General features: G+C 39.4%; 1 protein-coding gene across 1 annotated transcript in view; it reads right to left on the reverse strand.

The window, feature by feature from the left end:
- Positions 1-11,383: 11,383 nt before the first annotated feature.
- The window catches only part of RPGR (retinitis pigmentosa GTPase regulator), a 92,979-nt gene continuing 81,654 nt past the window's right edge, over positions 11,384-22,708 (reverse strand). Inside the window, exons 14-17 of the mRNA XM_074968812.1 lie at positions 20,917-21,096; positions 20,394-20,433; positions 16,489-16,592; positions 11,384-11,891 (exon numbers count right to left, since the gene is read on the reverse strand). Coding sequence (XP_074824913.1) covers positions 11,664-11,891; positions 16,489-16,592; positions 20,394-20,433; positions 20,917-21,096 — 552 coding nt within the window. The 3' untranslated portion in view covers positions 11,384-11,663. The remainder of the gene's footprint in view (positions 11,892-16,488; positions 16,593-20,393; positions 20,434-20,916; positions 21,097-22,708) is intronic.

Consider the following 22,708-nt stretch of genomic DNA (forward strand, 5'->3'; position numbering starts at 1 on the left):
AGAGCTGCCAAATAACAGCCTTTAAATTTCACAGGGAAATATGCTTGGATGTAGCATGTGAAATTTCAGGGGGAATAATTTGTTTCTGTGGGACTGAAAAAGGGGGCTCATAATGGGAAGCTGGTTTGTCATTTAAAATATAGAGGCAGATGCATCCCTCCATAACTGAGTTTCACTGGTTGTATCTGTGAAAGTTCTAACTCACATAAGTAAATTTTATAGGGATTTAAAAGATTATAAGCCTTAGTGTTCAATACATTTATGATAAAGCTTTCTAAATCTATCACCTTAGTAGCTTATCCATTTTTCCATCTGCAAACTGATTGAAAATATATTGTCTATTAAAACTTAACCTTAAAATCTGCCAATCAGTTTAAAGATATTTGCTAACTTCGTAACTTGATACTTATGGCAGGGTTGTGTTCAGGAGATTCCACAACTAGAAAAGTAAGGGTGTTATAGGTCAGGACTACACTGCAATTACTCCATCAGTTGAAGAAGAAGCATATAGCTGCATTATGGTTTTGTCTAGGGCTATTAACACACTTTTTCAGAAGCATTAAAAACTGAAATAAGGAGGTTCTTTTTCCTTTAGTACACAAAAGGAGTCAATGAGATATGCTGTGGGCAATACTATCAACAAATATCTTGAGAATGTAAGTCTGGATATATTGGTTCAATTTTGGGCAACTGAAGTGACGCAGAGGTGTTTTTAAAAGAAATATAATAGAACATGTCAAATTCCATGCATTTTTGTGAGTGTGTTTCTGATAACTACACTAAAACTATAACTACATTATAAAGTTCTTTTGGTCATCATTTGTCAAAAACCAAATTGTGATTAGCTGGACCATTTTAATGTCATACTCACGCTTACATTCTACCTGAACTCACATTTATGTTACCCACAGCCTTAGAAGAAGATAGGCTCGTGTACACATGATAACATGCCAAAATGTGATCTGATTTACATCAACTCCATTGACTTCACCTGGGTAACTAGAGATAAGGGATGGACACAATATGTGTATATAAGCTATCTGGGGAAAAAGTAACAAAAATTACCACTCGCTATAGCACTATGGTCTTTGGGAGTATGAAAAACAATCAGAAATGTGTGTTCATGTCCCACTGCCCTGTTCCTGCATCAACAAAGTCATGGGAGTTTTGCTATTATATCACCAACATTATTGTGTGGGCTGTATTGTCTCTTGAGCTCATGCAGGGTTTTTGAACACCCTTGAAGTTGGTAGATGTAGGGCCAGATCCTGTGCTTTTTGACATCAATGCTGATTTACTATTTCTCTATCTGTAAGCTAAGCCATCTTTTAAAAAAGCATTATATAAAAATAGTAATGCAGAGAACCTTAAAGCAAAGAGCAAAAGATAGCTGCACTCAGCTGTTTTCTTGAAAAGATAAAAAGCTCTAAAAGATATATTTAAAGCAGCAAGTACAGTATGGATTAAGAGTAAGGTGACCAGACAGCAAGTGTGAAAAATCAGGACACGAGGTGGGGTAATAGGTGCCTATATAAGAAAAAGCCCCAAATATCAGGACTCCCTATAAAATCGGGACATCTGGTCACCCTAATTAAGAGTGAGCAACTTAACTGCTGGGTCAGGGGCCAGAGGGAGGAAAAGAGTTGGCTGTAAAGATTGAGGTGCTATAGTTATACTTGCGGAGCACACAACCTCCACTGCGTGGTAATTTTGATGATGAGTTTTAGAAAAAAAATGAAGTTTAAAGAGCCATCCCACTGGCATGAGCCAGGACCATGTAATCCAGGAACAGTGATTTATGCTGAAATACTTAGCTTTGGAAAATAAGGGTAAATGGTAAAAAACAAAAGCAGTGCTCCAAATCATTTCTATGATGGAACCTTCTGCTATTATTTAGCTGACAAAATACCTTTTAATGAACAATATCCTTTTTATCGTGCAGTAAACTAAACAAAATGTGGTATGATTAAAGATGAAAAATCATTTATTTTTAATTAGTGCACACTGCCTGTTAGAGACTTGACTTTTGTGGCAGCAAACATCCCGTTTTCATGTTACTGTACTTGGAAGGGAACCAGGTAGAGGAAAAGACGGGCTAGTGAAGGAGAAATAGAGCTCAAGAATAGGTTTGCAGAGTTGGAAAATGAAGAAGGGGCTCAGCAGGTGGTCACTGAAGGTGGAAGGGCAAGGAAGAAGAGAAGAGCAGCTAGTCCTATAGGGAAAAGGGAAGAGTCAATGGAGACTACACCAAATATGAGTCCCAGGAGGTTACATGATGGGTTGAAGAGGATTACAAGGGAGAATAGGAATAGAAAGAACTTGCAGCCAGAGGAAACAGAGGATAGACTGGAGAATAGCACAGTCACTAGCAAAAGGCAGGTCTACGTGATCGGGGACTCTTTACTGAGAAGGATAGACAGGCCTGTAACCAGAGCTGATCCAGAGAATAGAAGGGTGTGCTGTCTTCCAGGTGCTAAGATACGAGATGTAGACCTGAGGTTGAAAAGGATCCTAAAGGGAGCGGGAAAGAATCCCCTAATTATCCTTCATGTGGGAACAAATGATACCGGTAGATTCTCGCTGGAACGTATCAAGGGAGACTATCCTAGGCTGGGGAAGACGCTTAAGGAAATCGAGGCTCAGGTGATCTTTAGTGGGATTCTGCCTGTTCCTAGAGAAGGGCAACAAAGGTGTGACAAGATTATGACTATCAACAGATGGCTTAGGCAGTGGTTCTATGAGGAGGGCTTTGGGATGTATGGCCACTGGGAGGCATTCATGGACAGAGGTCATTTCTCTCAGGATGGACTTCATCTGAGTAGGGAAGGAAATACACTTCTAGGATGGAGGCTGGCACAACTGATTAAGAGAGCTTTAAACTAGGAATTTGGGGGTGATGTCCAGGTAATCTCCAAGCCGGATTTTAGCATTGAGAGGGAAGAAAACAAAGTAAGAAAGGATACAGCCGTGGGTAGGAGGAAGGGCAGTGTAGATACCAGTCTAATAGGTCATACTGGCTGTAGAATCACCGTGCCTAATCGGGTACAGAATGTGAGTGAGGCCAAACAGCAAAAATTAAGATGTTTGTACACCAGTGCGAGGCGCCTAGGTAACAAAATGGAGGAACTCGAGCTACTGGTGCAGGAAGTGAAACCAGATATTGTAGGGATAACAGAAACATGGTGGAATAGTAGTCATGACTGGACTACAGGTTTTGAAGGGTATGTGCTGTTTAGGAAAGACAGAAATAAAGGTAAAGGTGGTGGAGTAGCATTGTATATCAATGATGAGGTAGAATGTAAAGAAATAAGAAGAAATGGATAAGACAGAGTCCGTCTGGGCAAAAATCACATTGGGGAAGAAAACTACTAGAGCCTCCCCTGGGATAGTTCTCGGGGTGTGCTATAGACACCGGGATCTAATTTGGATATGGATAGAGCCCTCTTTAATGTTTTTAATGAAGTAAATACTAATGGAAACTGCGTGATCATGGGAGACTTTTAACTTCCCAGATGTAGACTGAAGGACGAGTACTAGTAATAATAATAGGGCTCAGATTTTCCTAGATGCGATAGCTGATGGATTCCTTCATCAAGTAGTTGCTGAACCGACTAGAGGGGATGCCATTTTAGATTTGGTTTTGGCGAGTAGTGAGGACCTCATAGAAGAAATGGTTGTAGCGGACAATCTTGGTACAAGTGATCATGAGCTAATTCAGTTCAAACTGAATGGAAGGATAAACAAAAATAAATCTGCGACTAGGGTTTTTAATTTCAAAAGAGCTGACTTTCAAAAATTAAGGAAATTAGTTAGGGAAGTGGATTGGACTGAAGAATTTATGGATCTAAAGGCAGAGGAGGCCTGGGATTATTTTAAGTCAAAGCTGCAGAAGCTATCGGAAGCCTACATCCCAAGAAAGGGGAAAAAATTCATAGGCAGGAGTTGTAGACCAACCTGGATGAGCAAGCATCTCAGAGAGGTGATTAATAAAAAGTAGAAAGCATACAGGGAGTGGAAGATGGGAGGGATCAGCAAGGAAAGTTACCTTATTGAGGTCAGAACATGTAGGGATAAAGTGAGACAGGCTAAAAGTAGAGTTGGACCTTGCAAATGGAATTAAAACCAATAGTAAAAGGTTCTATAGTCATATAAATAAGAAGAAAACAAAGAAAGAAGAAGTGGGACTGTTAAACACTGAGGATGGAGTGGAGGTTAAGGATAATCTAGGCATGGCCCGATATCTAAACAAATACTTTGCCTCAGTCTTTAATAAGGCTAATGAGGATCTTGGGGATAATGGTAGCAAAACAAATGGGAATGAGGGTATGGAGGTAGATATTACCATATCTGAGGTAGAAGCGAAACTCGAACCGCTTAGTGGGACTAAATCGGGGGGCCCAGATAATCTTCATCCAAGAATATTAAAGGAATTGGCACACGAAATTGCAAGCCCATTAACAAGAATTTTTAATGGATCTGTAAACTTCAGGGGTTGTACCGTATGATTGGAGAATTGCTAACATAGTTCCTATTTTTAAGAAAGGGAAAAAAAGTGATCCGGGTAACTAAAGGCCTGTTAGTTTGACATCTCTATATGCAAGGTCTTGGAAAAAATTTTGAAGTAGAAAGTAGTTAAGGACATTGAGGCCAATGGTAAATGGGACAAAATACAACATGGTTTTACAAAAGGTAGATCGTGCCAAACCAAACTGATCTCCTTCTTTGAGAAAGTAACAGATTTTTTAGACAAAGGAAATGCAGTGGATCTTATTTACTTAGATTTCAGTAAGGCGTTTCATACCATGCCACATGGGGAATTATTAGTTAAATTGGAAAAGATGGGGATCAATATGAAAATTGAAAGGTGGATAAGGAATTGGTTAACAGGGAGACTACAGCGGGTCATACTGAAAGGTGAACTGTCAGGCTGGCGGGAGGTTACCAGTGGAGTTCCTCAAGGATCAGTTTTGGGACCAATCTTATTTAATCTTTTTATTACTGACCTCGGCACAAAAAGTGGGAGTGTGCTAATAAAGTTTGCAGATGATACAAAGCTGGGAGGTATTGCCAATTTAGAGACAGACCAGGATATCATACAGGAAGATCTGGATGACCTTGTAAATTGGAGTAATAATAATAGGATGAAATTTAATAGTGAGAAGTGTAAGGTCATGCATTTAGGGATTAATAACAAGAATTTTAGTTATAAGCTGGGGATGCATCAATTAGAAGTAACAGAGGAGAAGGACTTTGGAGTATTGGTTGATCACAGGATGACTATGAGCAGCCAATGTGATATGGCCATGAAAAAAGCTAATGCGGTCTTGGGGTGCATCAGGTGAGGTATTTCCAGTAGAGATAAGTTCTGGTCTCCCATGTTTAAGAAGGATGAATTCAAACTGGAACAGGTACAGAGAAGGGCTACCAGGATGATCCGAGAAATGGAAAACCTGTCTTATGAAAGGTTTCAGAGTAACAATCATGTTAGTCTGTATTCGCAAAAAGAAAAGGAGTACTTGTGGCACCTTAGAGACTAACCAATTTATTTGAGCATAAGCTTTCGTGAGCTACAGCTCACTTCGTTGGATGCATACTGTGGAAAGTGTAGAAGATCTTTTTATACACACAAAGCACGAAAAAAATACCTCCCCCACCCCACTCTCCTGCTGGTAATAGCTTATCTAAAGTGATCACCCTCTTTACAATGTGTATGGTAATCCAGTTGGGCCATTTCCAGCACAAATCCAGGTTTTCTCACCCCCACCCCCCACACACAAACCCACTCTCCTGCTGGTAATAGCTTATCTAAAGTGACCACTCTCCTTACAATGTGTATGATAATCAAGGTGGGCCATTTCTAGCACAAATCCAGGGTTTAACAAGAACGTCTGAGGAGGGGAGGGGGTAGGAAAAAACAAGGGGAAATAGGTTACCTTGCATAATGACTTAGCCACTCCCAGTCTCTATTCAAGCCTAAGTTAATTGTATCCAATTTGCAAATGAATTCCAATTCAACAGTTTCTCGCTGGAGTCTGGATTTGAAGTTTTTTTGTTGTAATATCGCAACTTTCATGTCTGTAATTGCGTGACCAGAGAGACTGAAGTGTTCTCCGACTGGTTTATGAATGTTATAGTTCTTGACATCTGATTTGTGTCCATTTATTCTTTTACGTAGAAACTGTCCAGTTTGACCAATGTACATGGCAGAGGGGCATTGCTGGCACATGATGGCATATATCACATTGGTGGATGTGCAGGTGAACGAGCCTCTGATAGTGCGGCTGATGTTATTAGGCCCTGTGATGGTGTCCCCTGAATAGATATGTGGGCACAGTTGGCAAAGGGCTTTGTTGCAAGGATAGGTTCCTGGGTTAGTGGTTCTGTTGTGTGGTATGTGGTTGCTGGTGAGTATTTGCTTCAGGTTGGGGGGCTGTCTGTAGGCAAGGACTGGCCTGTCTCCCAAGATTTGTGAGAGTGTTGGGTCATCCTTCAGGATAGGTTGTAGATCCTTAATAATGCGTTGGAGAGGTTTTAGTTGGGGGCTGAAGGTGACGGCTAGTGGCGTTCTGTTATTTTCTTTGTTAGGCCTGTCCTGTAGCAGGTGACTTCTGGGAACTCTTCTGGCTCTATCAATCTGTTTCTTCACGTCCGCAGGTGGGTATTGTAGTTGTAAGAATGCTTGATAGAGATATTATAGGTGTTTGTCTCTGTCTGAGGGGTTGGAGCAAATGCGGTTGTATCGCAGAGCTTGGCTGTAGACGATGGATCGTGTGGTGTGGTCAGGGTGAAAGCTGGAGGCATATAGGTAGGAATAGCGGTCAGTAGGTTTCCGGTATAGGGTGGTGTTTATGTGACCATCGTTTATTAGCACCATAGTGTCCAGGAAGTGGATCTCTTGTGTGGACTGGTCCAGGCTGAGGTTGATGGTGGAATGGAAATTGTTGAAATCATGGTGGAATTCCTCAAGGACTTCTTTTCCATGGGTCCAGATGATGAAGATGTCATCAATATAGCGCAAGTAGAGTAGGGGCGTTAGGGGACGAGAGCTGAGGAAGCGTTGTTCTAAGTCAGCCATAAAAATGTTGGCATACTGTGGGGTCATGCGGGTACCCATAGCAGTGCCGCTGATCTGAAGGTATACATTGTCCCCAAATGTAAAATAGTTATGGGTAAGGACAAAGTCACAAAATTCAGCCACCAGGTTTGCTGTGACATTATCGGGGATAGTGTTCTTGACGGCTTGTAGTCCATCTTTGTGTGGAATGTTGGTGTAGAGGGCTTCTACATCCATAGTGGCCAGGATGGTGTTATCAGGAAGATCACCGATGGATTGAGGTTCCCTCAGGAAGTCAGTGGTGTCTCAAAGGTAGCTGGGAGTGCTGGTAGCGTAGGGCCTGAGGAGGGAGTCTACATAGCCGGACAATCCTGCTGTCATGGTGCCAATGCCTGAGATGATGGGGCGCCCAGGATTTCCAGGTTTATGGATCTTGGGTAGTAGATAGAATATCCAGGTCGGGGTTCCAGGGGTGTGTCTGTGCGGATTTGATCTTGTGCTTTTTCAGGGAGTTTCTTGAGCAAATGCTGTAGTTTCTTTTGGTAACTCTCAGTGGGATCAGAGGGTAATGGCTTGTAGAAAGTGGTGTTGGAGAGCTGCCGAGCAGCCTCTTGTTCATATTCCGACCTATTCATGATGACAACAGCATCTCCTTTGTCAGCCTTTTTGATTATGATGTCAGAGTTGTTTCTGAGGCTGTGGATGGCATTGTGCTCCGCACGGCTGAGGTTATGGGGCAAGTGATGCTGCTTTTCCACAATTTCAGCCCGTGCACGTCGGCGGAAGCACTCTATGATACAGTTCTGTGGTGACCTAGAATCCTATTTTCGACGTCTCTGACTCAACGAATATTTCCAACATACCTCTGAACAATATACTAATCCACAGAGACCTCCCTACCAACACTACAAAAAGAAGGATTCTAGGTGGACTCCTCCTGAAGGTCGAAACAGCAGACTGGACTTCTACATAGAGTGCTTCCGCCGACGTGCACGGGCTGAAATTGTGGAAAAGCAGCACTGTGGAATTGTGGAAAAGGAGGGGGTGAGAAAACCTGGATTTGTGCTGGAAATGGCCCAACTTGATTATCATACACATTGTAAGGAGAGTGATCACTTTAGATAAGCTATTACCAGCAGGAGAGTGGGGTGGGGGGAGGTATTTTTTCATGCTTTGTGTGTATAAAAAGATCTTCTACACTTTCCACAGTATGCATCCGATGAAGTGAGCTGTAGCTCACGAAAGCTTATGCTCAAATAAATTGGTTAGTCTCTAAGGTGCCACAAGTATTCCTTTTCTTTTTGTCTTATGAAAGGAGACTCAAGGAGCTTGGCTTGTTTAGCCTAACCAAAAGAAGGTTAAGGGGAGATATGATTGCTCTCTATAAATATATCAGAGGGATAAATACCGGAGAGGGAGAGGAATTATTTAAGCTCAGTACCAATGTGGACACGAGAACAAATGGATATAAACTGGTCATCGGGAAGTTTAGACTTGAAATTAGACGAAGGTTTCTAACCATCAGAGGAGTGAACTTTTGGAATAGCCTTCCAAGGGAAGCAGTGGGGGCAAATGACCTATCTGGCTTTAAGATTAAACTCGATAAGTTTATGGAGGAGATGGCATGATGGGATAACATGATTTTGGCAATTAATTGATCTTTAAATATTCATGGTAAATAGGCCCAATAGCCTGTGATGGAATGTTAGATGGGGTGGGATCTGAGTTACTACAGAGAATTCTTTCCTGGGTATCTGGCTGGTGAATCTTGCCCATATGCTCAGGGTTCAGCTGACTGCCATATTTGGGGTCAGGAAGGAATTTTCCTCCAGGGCAGATTGGAAGAGGCCCTGGAGGTTTTTCGCCTTCCTTTCTAGCATGGGGCACAGGTCACTTGTCACAGGGCACAGGTCATTTTCTGCTCCTTGAAGTCTTTAAACCATGATTTGAGGACTTCAGTAGCTCAGACATAGGTGAGAGGTTTATCGCAGGAGTGGGTGGGTGAGATTCTGTGGCCTGCATTGTGCAGGAGGTCAGACTAGATGATCATAATGGTCCCTTCTGACCTTAATATCTATGAATCTATGAATCTATAAGGGCAAAAGGGAACAGAAAAATATGCTGTATAAACATAATTGGATCACAATAGAATGTGCTTCCAAGTGTGTTTTGGTGTGTCAATAGCTTTAAGGAAACCTCCCCTTCTAGACTCTAGAGTAACATCATATTTAAGAGAATTACTCTTCACTAACTGAACTCACACTTTAAAAAAAAGAAAAAGACCTTAGGGTACCTTCCTTTGGGATCAATTCAGCCCCCTTTAAAAATGTAAAACTAATTTCAATTCACTGAAGGAAACCATTTAGTTTATCACTCCTCTTCCAAGATTTTTTCCTATTCAGACTAGGATCCAAGCAGAACAGAAGTCAAATGTGCACTGAGGAAAAGAGGAAAACAGTAAATATCATGTATTTTTCTAGAAAGAAAATAACATATTTAACATACATCTGTAGAACTCAAAGCTGCCGCATGGAAAAATAGCAGAACAAAAGGACAGGATCTTAATTAACTCTGGAAAAGGATGACACAGAATGCAGGCTTTTAATATGATGCTACTTACTGCAGGCCAGAGGAGGCTCCATTAAAGTATTTGGGTATTTGCCATACTTATAGGGATGAAGCATTCAGTTGGACCAATTTCTAGGTTAAGAACAGACCTAGTCACTTGTGACAGGGTTATATAAAGCCTAAGCAGCCCTGAAACTAGGAAAAATAGATAAATCAGAGGTGAAGTTGGGCCAAAAGCAGATTCAAAAGTGTGCACAAGTCAGTGAAATTAAATAACTTTTTCCTAGTTGTTTTTTAAAGATCAGCTCGTCTCTTATGAAATATTTTGAAAAGGATTCAGTTTGGCTACAATTCTGATTTTATATTATATGTTGTACTTTACATGTTTAGCTTTGTTTAATAACTAAGGACTTTTGAATACAAAAACACAATCCTGGGATCAGATTAATCAAAGGACAGGATGTGTTTTTAAGTTTATTAATAAACTACATGCTTATTTCTTATTTATTTGCAGCTGAATTTTAAGGAATCTTGTCTCTTTATGAATTTGGTAATTAGAACTGTGTGTTAAATATAAGAAATGTAAACAACAAATAAAAATGACAAATTCTGAAAGAAAAAAACATTTGCATCCCACTGATGGGTCTGGAAATTGGCTGAAGCATTCACTTGCTCCTTCTGCATAATCCCTACCTGAGAGAGGGCCAAATCCCTTCTCCTCCCTTAGAGCAGAGCCACTGAAGCTACTGAAAGTACTTGCCTGAGAAAAACAAGAGGGATTTAGCCCATAATGATCTGTTTGCAACATCAATATTTCCCATAGTAATTCATTCAGATGTCCCAGAGGATATTAACTCCAGGTGGAAAGCAGGCAGCTGCAACACATGAAATGTTAATGAAGAAAATGTTTTCCTGCAAATGTCCTTCATAAAATGAAAAGGAAAAAAATACAGAAAATTATACATAAACTCAAATGATTTCTTAATATGACAGAATGCTTTTCAAAGTTTTTCCACAAGGCATCAGCTGCTCTATAAGGATGAATATCTTAGTAGCCTTGTCAATGTGATCAATTTATTTCCTTTACTAAATATAAAGTTTTGCTTACTTCAAGATGTCCACCATATGTAATCATAATTAAGGGTCTCAGATGCTGTAGCTTGTATGCTAACAAAACCTCCACTAAAGTACAGTGAAGATTTGGGTGCTCAAGGATGCAGGAATAGGCTCCCAGTAAAATGGTAAAATGGCAATATTGACAATTGATTTAATTCTGCCCTGCTGTTGGCTTGATTCTATGTAGAGGTGAATTCCCTCAACAACTCTCACTGATTTCAGCTAGAGTTGAAAGCACTCAGCATCTCCCAAAACTGAGTGGAGTTTCTGCAAGGCCCTGATTTGTCCAGGTACATAAGCACATTACACATTACTTACAGTTAGGCATCTCATTGACTTCACTGAAACGACACATATTCATAAAGCTAGACACATGTTTACAGTACCTTGCTGAATCAGGGCCTATATTTTTAAATACTTTTGAGTTTTTATTGCTATTTTTCTATTTCAAAATGGAACAAGACAGATGATTTCTAAGTGGCTCAATACCCTTAATGTTAATTTCTAAACATTCCTAACTATTTTGTTGAACTAAATAATACACTACAGTAGCTATTTACAGCTTTGCACCACATCAGACTGTAAGTGGTACCATGTAGATTCAAGCTTAGGATACAATTATTTAGCAAAAATTATTAAAATGCCTGAATCCAACTTTTCACATACAAAAATATATTTTTATTACAACACTGAACAGTTAAGGCCACAACACTTCAGTAACATTCTGATAAGCTTATCAGTTTCAATTACTAAAATTATCAATAGAAATAAATACCAAAACCATGGTCTTCAAGTCCAAAACCAAGGCAAACAACTTAATTATTTTTTTTAAATCTGTAATCAGTAACAATAAGAAGTCATAATTGTTTTCAAGTATAAATTGCAACATGTTCTTGCAGCCTGTCAAATATATATTCTGACAGCATTACAGTATTACACAAGTAGAGGACTTGGTCTTTCTGCCCTGGTTAGTTGTGGTTTCCTTAGGATTCTTCCTCGTGTGATTTTGGTTTTCATCTTTCCTGTCATCGCCAGATAAATCTGCTTCCTTTCCTTTATCCTTTTCACTTTGGAGTGGCTTTTCAGATTTACCTTCACTGCTGTTATGTATGGTTTTCTGACTTGTCAACGACTTTCGCTTAAACAAAGAAAACTAAAATAAAAGATGATATATTACCCCCTCGACAATTAATAGTGATTTTCAAGATGTACAAAAAAGCCTGCACACAAGTTAAAAGTTGCACTCTCAAATGAACTTAGGCCACACAATTATGTTTGGTAAAACAAACAAAAACCCCACCTTTCCTAAACATAAATGTTTCAACAATCTTTTAAAAATGTTAAATGGATAACATTCTTTTGCAGTATTTGTAACCCAAATATTGCCAGTTTTGCCTGTGTGTGTAAGAACGAGAAAGTGAAACTGAGCATACACTGATGAATAACACAAGTTCGTTTACACAGACCAAACTCAGCAAATTGCAAGAAGTAAACAAACAGCATAAATGATGAAAAATAAATTAAATTTGTAGTATTTTTTTCAGTTTTAAGAATTAGGGCTCAAAAAATTAATTGCAATAAAAAAAAACTGCGATCAATCACAGTTTTAATCACACTGTTAAACAATTGAAATTTATTAAATATTTTTGGATGTTTTTCTACATTTTCAAATATATTGATTTCAATTACAACACAGAATACAAAGTGTACAGTGCTCACTTTATTTTTATTTTTTTATTACAAATATTTGCTCTGTAAAAATGATAAAAGAAATAGTATTTTTCAATTCACCTCATACAAGTACTCTAGTGCAATCTCTTTATCGTGAAAGTGCAACTTATAAATATAGATTTTTTTTGTTACATAACTGCACTCAAGAACAAAACAATGTAAAACTTTAGATCTTACAAGTCCACTCAGTCCTACTTCTTGTTCAGTCAATTGCTAAGAAAAACAAGTTTGTTTACCTTTACGGGTGATAATGCTGTCCGCTTATTTACAATGTCACCTGAAAGTGAGAACAGGCATTCGCATGGCACTTTTCTAGCCAGCATTGCAAGGTATTTATGTGCCAATACGCTAAACATTTGTTTGCCCCTTCACACGTCGGTCATTATTCCAGAGGACATGCTACCATGCTGATGATGCTCGTTAAAAAATAATGCCTTAGTTAAATTTGTGACTGAACTCCTTGGGGGAGAATTGTATGTCTCCTGCTCTGTTTTACCTGCATTCTGCCATATATTTCATGTTATAGCAGCCTCGGATGATGACCCAGCACATGCTGTTCATTTTAAGAACATTTTCACTGCAGATTTAACAACATGCAAAGAAGGTACCATCTGAGATTTCTAAAGATAGCTACAGCACTCGAACCAAGGTTTAAGAATCTGAAGTGCCTTCTAAAATATGAGAGGGATGAGGTGTGGAACATGCTTTCAGAAGTCTTAAAAGAGCAACACTCTGATACCAAAACTACAGAACCCAAAACATAAAAAAGAAAAGCAACCTTCTGCTGGTGGCATCTGACTCAGATGATGAAAATGAACATGCATTGGTCCACACTGCTTTGGATCATTATTGATCAGAACCTGTCATCAGCATGGATGCAAGTCCTCTGGAATGGTGGTTGAGGCATGAGGGACATATGAATCTTTTGTGCAACTAGCACGTAAATATTTTCCAACACCAGCTACAACAGTGCCATGTGAATGCCCTTTTCTCACTTTCAGGTGACACTGTAAACAAGAAGTGGGCAGCATTATCTCCTGCAAATGTAAACAAACTTGTTTGTCTGAGCGATTGGCTGAACAAGAAGTAGGACTGTGTGGACTTGTAGGCTCTAAAGTTTTACACTGTTTTATTTTTGAATCCAGGTTTTTTGTACATAATTCTATATTTGTAAGTTCAACTTTCATTATAAAGAGACTGCACTACAGTACTTGTATTAGGTGAATTGAAAAATACTATTTCTTTTGTTTTTTACAGTGCAAATATTGGTAATAAAAATAAATATAAAGTGAGTACTACACTTTGCATTCTGTGTTGTAATTGAAATCAATATATTTGAAAATGTAGAAAACATCCAAAAATATTTAAATAAATGGTATTCTATTATTGTTTAACAGTGTGATTAATCGCACGATTAATCGCGATTACATTTTTTAATCGCTTGACAGCCCGATTAAGAATTTAAAGCCAGATCCTGGAAACGTATTTCATGAACAAAGGCAAACCATTTAGTTACATGCTTAATTTTAAGTATGTGTGTAGTCCTAATGAAATCAATGACAACAGACTTTGATGTTAATGGGACTACTCATGTGCTTAAAATTAAGCGTGTGTTTAAATGCTTTGCTGGATTGGGGACAGAGTGCTCAGTACCTTGAATGACTGAGCATTTGAGTTCCAACCCTTCAAGGGGCTCCATGTAAGGTGGTCACCTGCAGCTCTGTAAAGAACTCCATGGACATCAACTCTGTATGTTTTCAGCTCAGTAAAACTCAAAATGGTGAATTATTTCCTTCTTTGAGGTACACTGTATAAGATCAAATAAGAATTATAGGCCTGATCCAACTTTCACTGAAGTCTTCAGAAAGACTTACAACGACTTTAACAGGAGTTGAATCAGATCCTAAATCTGTGGTAGACCCTGCAAACCCTGAAAAATATTAGCTCTTAATTATGCAAAGAACAGTCTCATTCAAGTCAATATGAGTATTCATGTAAGTAAGAGTTTGCAGGATCAGTCTCGTCATTTGGACTATAAAAAAATTTTTAATCTAAAAATCCCAGACAAGTTCTCTAATTTATTCATTGTCAGTTATACAAGAAAACAATCCGATTTAAACTAGCTGTTGAAATTGATGAAACAACACTACTTCCTTTTTGCTTTTTTGCCAGGATATGGAGAATTGTGTGTGTCAGAGGGTTCAGAGTTCATATGCATGTTCTTTAGGAACTGCCTAAAATACTTTGGAAAAGACAGATCGTTATTTAAAAATCTGGGGTTGGAGTAAATATGTTTACTTTTCAAGCAGGTGATACTCATCTTTTGACAGTGTTCTATTCTGCTGTTATTCATATTATCTGCATTCATTTTAGTTTAGAGAATAGCCTATTTTAAGCTTCAATCGGAGAACAACATAGCCCTAGAAAACTTCTTTTAAAACATACAGTACGTTGTATCTATAAGTATTTTTACACTAAGGTGTCTGACAAAGAGATTCCAGTAATAAATTCACCACTTAACCTTCTTTTACCGGCACAGAATTGTTTTCAACTTCACAATACTTCTCCCCCACAGTATCTGACGTATACCCCAAAACTCAAACCTCCGGGGGTTGGGGAAGGAGGTGAGACTTTGTGGGTTGCTTGGAGCAAAGCAACATTTATTCAAATAAAATTTTAACAGAATGTTTCTTTGTACCTGTTTTTTATTATGTGATTTCTGGGTTATAATATTATCTTGTTTTCTACAGTCTTCTGCTTTGGAGGAGATTTTTGAACATGGGGGATAAAATCCTGGCTCCATTTAAGTCAATGGGAGTTTTGCCATCATTTGAGTTCAGTGGGGTCAGGATTTCACCTATAGCAATATGTCCTGTATGTCAAATGCGTTGGCTACTTCTTCTCAGAGTTCTTTACATTCCCAATACTGCAAATAGGACACAGGCCCTTGAAATGGGGGACAGTAGTCTCTCTACATCTTCCAAACCAGGTTTGTCTTCCTTCTTTGGTCTCTTAGCTCTTTTCCTATTGCTTGCCCTACAGAGTGTGTCTACACAGCCCGAGGCAGTCAGAGTCCTAGCCTGGGGTCCATATACTCCGGCTTATGCTACTGCACTAAAAACAACTGTGTAGACAGCCCTTTGAAATTGTGCCTTGGGCTGGAGCATGGGCCCCTCCGTAGGCTTCAGAGCTCAAGATCCAGCCTAAGCCGCAACCTCAAGCACAGTCTACACAGCTGTTTTTAGCACAGTAGCACGAGCCCTGTGAGTCCAAATCTATCGAACCTGGGCTGGGAGGCTCACTGCTGCAAGCTGTGTAGACATACCCAGAAGCTCTTCACCAGTCATACTGTGCTGAACCCCCACCTCCACCCTGAGTATTCCTAAGGCTGTTCACATGCCATCAGGTCCTCTCTTCCTCTGATTAGCCTCTGGTTCACTCCTTGCTCTACTAAAAATATGGGCACAGTAGGGAATAACCAGAGGAAGAAGAGAAACTTGGTGTAAAAGCAGCATAAACCACTGCTACACTGTGGGACATATAGAAACATGACAAGATGGCATGACACAAAAATGGAAATATCTGAACAAGTGAGATGTACAGAAAATGTAGGATACTTAAGAGATAAGCCTGCCATCAGTGGTCCAAGTCTGGATATTTCCCCTGACTATGTCTCAACTCTTCCATTATGGGGTTGTGGCTCATAATGCTTTCACATGATGTCTTATCCTCTCTATCTGCATATTGGAGTCAATGGAATCACTCATGCGATAAGTTACTGTTGAATGTGAGTAAGGTTCTCAGGCCTTCTGCAATTCCAAGAATGATCCACAATAATGGATACTCTTCAACAGTAGCCGGCACATACAAAGGGATGTTCACTGGGGCTTTTCAGTCAGCTATGATGATGAGGCTCACTTGTGTGGACAAGGATCAAAAATTTCAGTAACTGCTCACCATTATTATTATTATTTTATTATTAGTCAAATTACACAGAACTGAAAACTCAGGTGGTTTACCTTTTTAGTCCTTCCAAGTATTCCTCCAGATATTCTGTCAGTACTATTTTCTGAAATTGCCCCTAAAGAACTGTTCTCAGGATGAGTGTTGGTATTTTCTCTTTCTAAAACAACACAAGACATTACATTAAACTTTTTTTTCACAACTGCAAAAAGAGACCTGCGCTTTTAATTATTTTTAACACTCAGACACACAAATTAGTTCTGCATCTAAAATGGAACAGACAGAATAAAATATTCAGTTCCACTTGATACCCAGCCAAACCTGAACAATTCTGTTTTTATTTTTCTCATTTCTATTTATATCTGTTTACCATACCCCAGATGTTTGATTTTCAAAAGCAGAATTAATACTGAGGGCACTGGCAAATATGTAAACTATTTTGACTAATCCACCTACAACTGCATATGGTTAACAGAAGACAGAGTGTATTGCACATGAATTTAGAAAACGTATCTTAACCAGCAGAGAGTGACTCCTGATGCAAGAGTTGTATTTCAGCACGAGTCTTTGTTCTGTAGCCACAGTACAGAAAGGGACAGAATTCATCTCGATTTTCATACGTCCAAGTTGCCCTCTAGTGCCAGCTTTAATGATATAAATCCCCCTCCTAGAATCAAAGAACCCCAGATTTATTGGGGGTTGGAAAAATATTTAAAGATCTGTTCTGGGTTACCTAATTGCAGCGCAATATTGGAGCAAGATGCCCTAGCTTCTTTGTAATTAGATGGAGTGATGTGTTACTTTATGATGCATCACTGATTTCCATCAAGGCAGTAATCGTTTTTTATTCCAGAAGTTGAAGAAAAAAAAAAGGCTCGCTTTTTTTCATTCCAACATGTACATTCCAGTATCTTTCCAAAGGACAGCATAATCTTCCCTGATGTTCTCAAACCTGTAAAAAAGCTTTAGGCTCACTATATCAATGTTGCTGCATACTGTCCAACAATTCTATATTTCATCTGAGATGGTTATCCCTTTCAGTAGTGGTGGTAGGAAACAGATTCCTACTTACAATGAGCTACATCCAAGTGGTGAAAAGGCTTATGAATTGGCCTTCGGGGAAAATGCCATGCAGTGCTAGGGCATTAGCACTGGTGATGAAGGGGCAGGTGGTCTGGAACAATAAGGTGCAGGAAAAGTGCATCTGGAATGCTTCAGTATTGTCTGCCCCTTTCTTGAAGACTGAGGGTGAAATCCTGGCCCCGCTGAAGTCAGTGGGAGTTTTGCCATTGACTACAATGGGGCTAGGATTTCACCTGATTAGGTATACCAATTTAGTCAGTTTCTTGGTTCATTAATGTCAGCCAGGAAGGTGAGAACAGCTCACACACCAAGAACTTAAAGGAGTGTCCTGGAGCCTGAGAATCAGCTGGAAGGGGAGCCTGATGATTCAAATATGAAGCTAAGCAATCAGGACAGAAGTATCCCTCCACACAAGGTATTGTGCTTTAGTTGATATTTTATTTTATCCTTGTCCACTGTATATGAATAGGGAAGGATAGGGTTACTCTGAGCCTGGGACATCTGTACCCCAAAGCAACACCCTGGCACCCCCACATCTACCATGGTGATATAATTATGATGTGTTTTGTACAAAGTATGCCTTGTGGGGTACATTTTAAAAGTCTTGATCTGTTGAGCATTAATATCCTGTTGCATTGTATGTGCTCTCATTTTATGTGAAGCTTACTATGTATGTGTTTCTGAAATATGTTGTGAGGTTGGGAACACCCAAAAGCAGCCTTTCAGGTACAACAATGAAGAAGCCAGATAGTGTTGATGGCCCATTAAGGGGAATACACACACTACTAAGGATTACCCCAGGAACTATACAATGGAAACCTCTCTGAGATAGCATATACACAATGGAGGCTGTTTGACTCCCATCACAGCAAAGGATCTTTCCAGCAAGCTGAAAGAAGCTATAAAAGGGAGAAGTGACATCATCATTTGGCCTCATTCCTCCACAACTCAACACCTGGAAGCAGGTCAGGAGGAAAAAGACTTTGAATGGGGGAGGGTTGTCCCAGGCTGGAAAGGCGTTCCAACCTGTGTATGGAAGATCTGTAAACTGCTTGTACTATCGGGGTGAGACAGTGCTTGATTCAAATCCTGTCTAGTTAATAGAACTCAGATTGCGAATTTGTTTTATTTCTTAGGTAACCAACTTTGATCTGTACGCTATTACTTATAATCACAAAAAATCTATCTTTCTGTGGTTAATAAATCTGTTTTATAGTTTTTTACCTAAACAGTGTGTTGTTTGAAGTGTAAGGGAAATCTGCTCAGGAATAGGTGTGTTGTCCTCTCCACATTGAGGGACTGGGTAATAAACTTACACTGGTCAGGCTTCTGACCAGGGCAAGATGGTACAACTCTGGCGTCCTAGGCTGGGGAGCTGGGGTGAATTGGCTGGAGCCACTCTATTGTGAGTGGCCGGTGAAAGCATTAATGTAAGTCACCTGTGTGTGTCCCTACCTGTGAATGTTTGTGTGAGTGCAGGACCTGGAGGGGTTTGCAGCTTGTCACATAATCACAGTGTGAGAGGGAGCCCACGTTGGTAAGAGAGAGAGCTCAGCAGTACCCCACTTCCAGGTTGCACCTCAGGGAACCTGTCACATTATACTCATGGACTCTCTCTTCACTACTATTGTAAAGTGGAGGTGGGCACCACTGCAGGTGGAATTTCCCAGAATTCCCAGAGCAAAATGGGCAAAGTTGACTGGAACTGTAATTTCCCCCCTGTTCCTTTTTTCCAGCTGAACTATTACAACAATGCAGCAAACCCCCAGTCCTAACCCTGTTATCTCTGCAATCAGTTCCCTGTAGTTGGCCCAGGACACTGCACAACTAATAGATTTGGCTTCAATAATGTCTCTCTTGCAGATTTAAAATTGGCAGTGTTCAGTTACTATTTCAGCAGACAAAAGGAGTGGAATAACTCTCCTCAGATACGGAAACTGATGGTATGCTAGACGTATGAGTGCAAAAGCATACAGAGACTTTTGAAAAATTTTACCCTGAGTATTTTAGGAGCCTAAGTCCAATCTTCAAAAGTAACTTAGACTCTTAGAAATCTAAATCTCAGACTTATGCTCCTAACTCACTCTTGAAAGTGGAACTTAGGTTCCTAGGTCATTCAGGTGCTTTTGAAAATGTTACCCATAATCTTTTCAAGAATTTTGAAATCACATTTTAATTAATCCACGACTGGCAGCCTGTCTTTCCCCCTAGTACGGTAATGAAGGCAGGCAGCTAATCAGACCCTACAGTTTTCATAACCATATAGATTTCATTTCATCCTTTGTTTCTGAGTATTCCCCATACAGTTTCATGCATACTAGTTACTAGAAGGACATCTGAAAAAGGCAGGGTGCAAAGCTCTCTAGTGCTCCCTCCCCTCAAAAGTATATAGTCAACTAAGGGGGTGGGGAGAAGATATCTGTCTGTCTGACACAGGATCCCCACAAGGTGAGGCAAGGAAACACCTGGCAACGAGTTCCCTATGCCAAACAGTCAGCACAGATACCGGCCTTTACAATTATTTTGTCATCTGTGAACTAGAACTTCGATGATTTCTCCTTTAATGGTTTGCCTGTGGCAACAAGCATGTAAAAAATTACAGAATATTCCTGCAAGGAGCATGCCACTATGATAAGCTTCCCCTACTACACCCCCAAAAATATCTTGTGAAAAAAAAATTTCTTTCTTGGAGGCAAATAAAATTGGTAACTTTGCTGTGTTGCTAGCTTTAGAGCATTGCTTTGTGTGTCTTACAAAGTGTCTGCATCATTTAACATTTATATAACCTAGATACATATATAAATGTTGCCAGGTAAAATATGTAGTTTGTATTTAGAAGTGCTGTAATGGTTAGATTCTGAATGGAAGGTTCCTGTACCTTGCTGAAGTATTTTCTCTTCTTGGGTGGTCTTCTCTTCCTATAAATAATAAATAAAATAATGAAATCTTCATACTGTACTTTCAAACCCTTTAAAAAAACTATATTTAACTGCAGCATGTGAAATGCATTGTATTTTTTTTAAATATTGCATTATTATGTTAGTATAATTCCTGAAAAAATATAGTACAACTGTAGGTATTACTTTATTGGTAAATGATAAAATAAGATAAAAAAATATCATGCCTGTTCATCTAAATAGCTAATCTTAAAAAAATAGGAAATATATTTATTTAGACAAAGCATTCCAGAATATTTCTTTTGGCTACAAAATAAAATAACTGAATTATAACTGCACTCCTATTGCTATTAAAACCACATACGAATGAAAAACTAATTTGGACTCAAACATAGGGGGTAAGTTTTCAATGCTGAGCACAGGTATTTAACAGCATGCATGTTATAAGGAATTATACAGCTAATTCCTTCACAGTAAACAATTTAAAAGAAGTGCATGCTTTACCTCTGTAACGGTGTTATTGCTTCTTTCTCCCTCAGGTGTTTTACTGTCACGTTCCTCCTTTTCATGCACTTTCCCATCATCACTGCTCCCTCCCTCCTCCTCCTCCTCTTCTTTGTCTGTTATTTCTTCTTCTTCTTCTTCTTCTTCGTCAGTCTCTTCATCTTCAGAAGTTTTTTGATCCTGTGACAAAACGGAAAAAATATTTTTTTTAAAAACTGTGTTCTGCAGCAATAGTAACCAGTACTCTACAACAGCCCTATGCCTCATATTGGAATGGATTCGGGTACCCTGGCCCATGTTCCCTTCACAGGCATCTGAAAACAGGAAAAGACAAAAGCATTTTATTTCAGAGTATTATGAGTCCTTATTTAGGCTCTGACCTTGGAGTCTTATTTTAATGTCTGTTTTAAGTACAAAACTCAACTCAGCCATAATTCTGGAGCTGTGGCCAGTAATAGCCTTTTTCTGACGAAGATGTCCCCTTACAACAGAAAAACAACGAATGCGAATGCTTTTTTGGAAATCCTGGATAATTCTTTTTATTTGATATCTGTGTGAATAATGAAATAATGCTTCCAACACTTTAACAGAAGGAACCTGTTAAATACCAGGTCTATTTTTCAAAGAGTTGATTCAAATACTAAAGTCACAGCAAATGGAATGCTCTGATTCCCTTTAGACGCTATCATTCACAGCATGTTTGAGCTCAACCCAGTATAGCACCTCAATATATCTAGGCTTTTCTACAAATACTGTTTTGTTTTTATGATAACCATGGGGTATTATGAAAAACTAATTTACATCAAAGAACATGTCTCTGTGAAAACTGTTACAAAGAAAGCAACGAGTAATTTGTATGATTTACATGACACCATTTAGTCCAATCACCTTTGCTGTGCTAGTTATACAGTTTTGGTAACATGAAATGTAACTTTTTTTAAAAACAGAAACATTCTTTCTCCTATTGCAAATCTACGATGAACATATAACAGCCTAATCTAAAATTCTAGCTTGGATTTCTAATGACAAAGCAGTGGAGCTCTGCTCTCAGTTGATCATTTCACCAGAAAACGCAAACAGTATTACATCCTTGCACTGTGTGGTTGTTTAACTATCGTTGTTAAAATACATTTAGATGTTCCAACCAACATTTCACAGAAACATTCATTGAGCTATTGAACATAACACAACGATCCCAGTTGTAACTCAAACCAGTGGTTCCCAGCTTTTTTTTTTTTTTTTTTGATGCCCTGTTTTGATTTGTTGGTGGATGGGCACTCCTTACCTGGTAGCCTCTCACTTCATGCTCAGGCATAGTTGCTGTGTCTCTCCTATTTTCTGTCCATTCTCTCTGGTTTTTTCCTCCTCTCCTTTGTGGCTACACTCTCATAGTTGCTTACTGTGCCCATTCAGGATACTTGCTGCTCAGGGCAAAGGCCATTCATTGGTGGTTCTGTGGGGCCGGGGCACAGGATCTTGCAGCCATGCTGTATATCATGAATGTGGACACAAATGCTTAAGCTGATGAGCTCCTTCCTGGATGAGTTGCTCTTATGAACAGGTGTATTTGAGGCTGTTGCAGGAGCAGGAAGGGTAGGTAGATTTCAGGAAGCTGCCCACCCTTTTCCCACAGCAGCATGTTTGCAGAGAGCAATCAGAGTGGATCCAACTTCATACAGCTTTCCATACTTCCACTGCTTTCCTCTGCTCCACTTTTCATGGACTAGTCTAGTGCTCTCCCACCCGCAGAGACTTGTCCCCAGGCTGAAAACACTGCCTTCCGTACACACAG

The sequence above is a fragment of the Natator depressus genome, chromosome 1 (assembly GCF_965152275.1).
Source record: "Natator depressus isolate rNatDep1 chromosome 1, rNatDep2.hap1, whole genome shotgun sequence".
Lineage (NCBI taxonomy): Eukaryota > Metazoa > Chordata > Testudines > Cheloniidae > Natator > Natator depressus.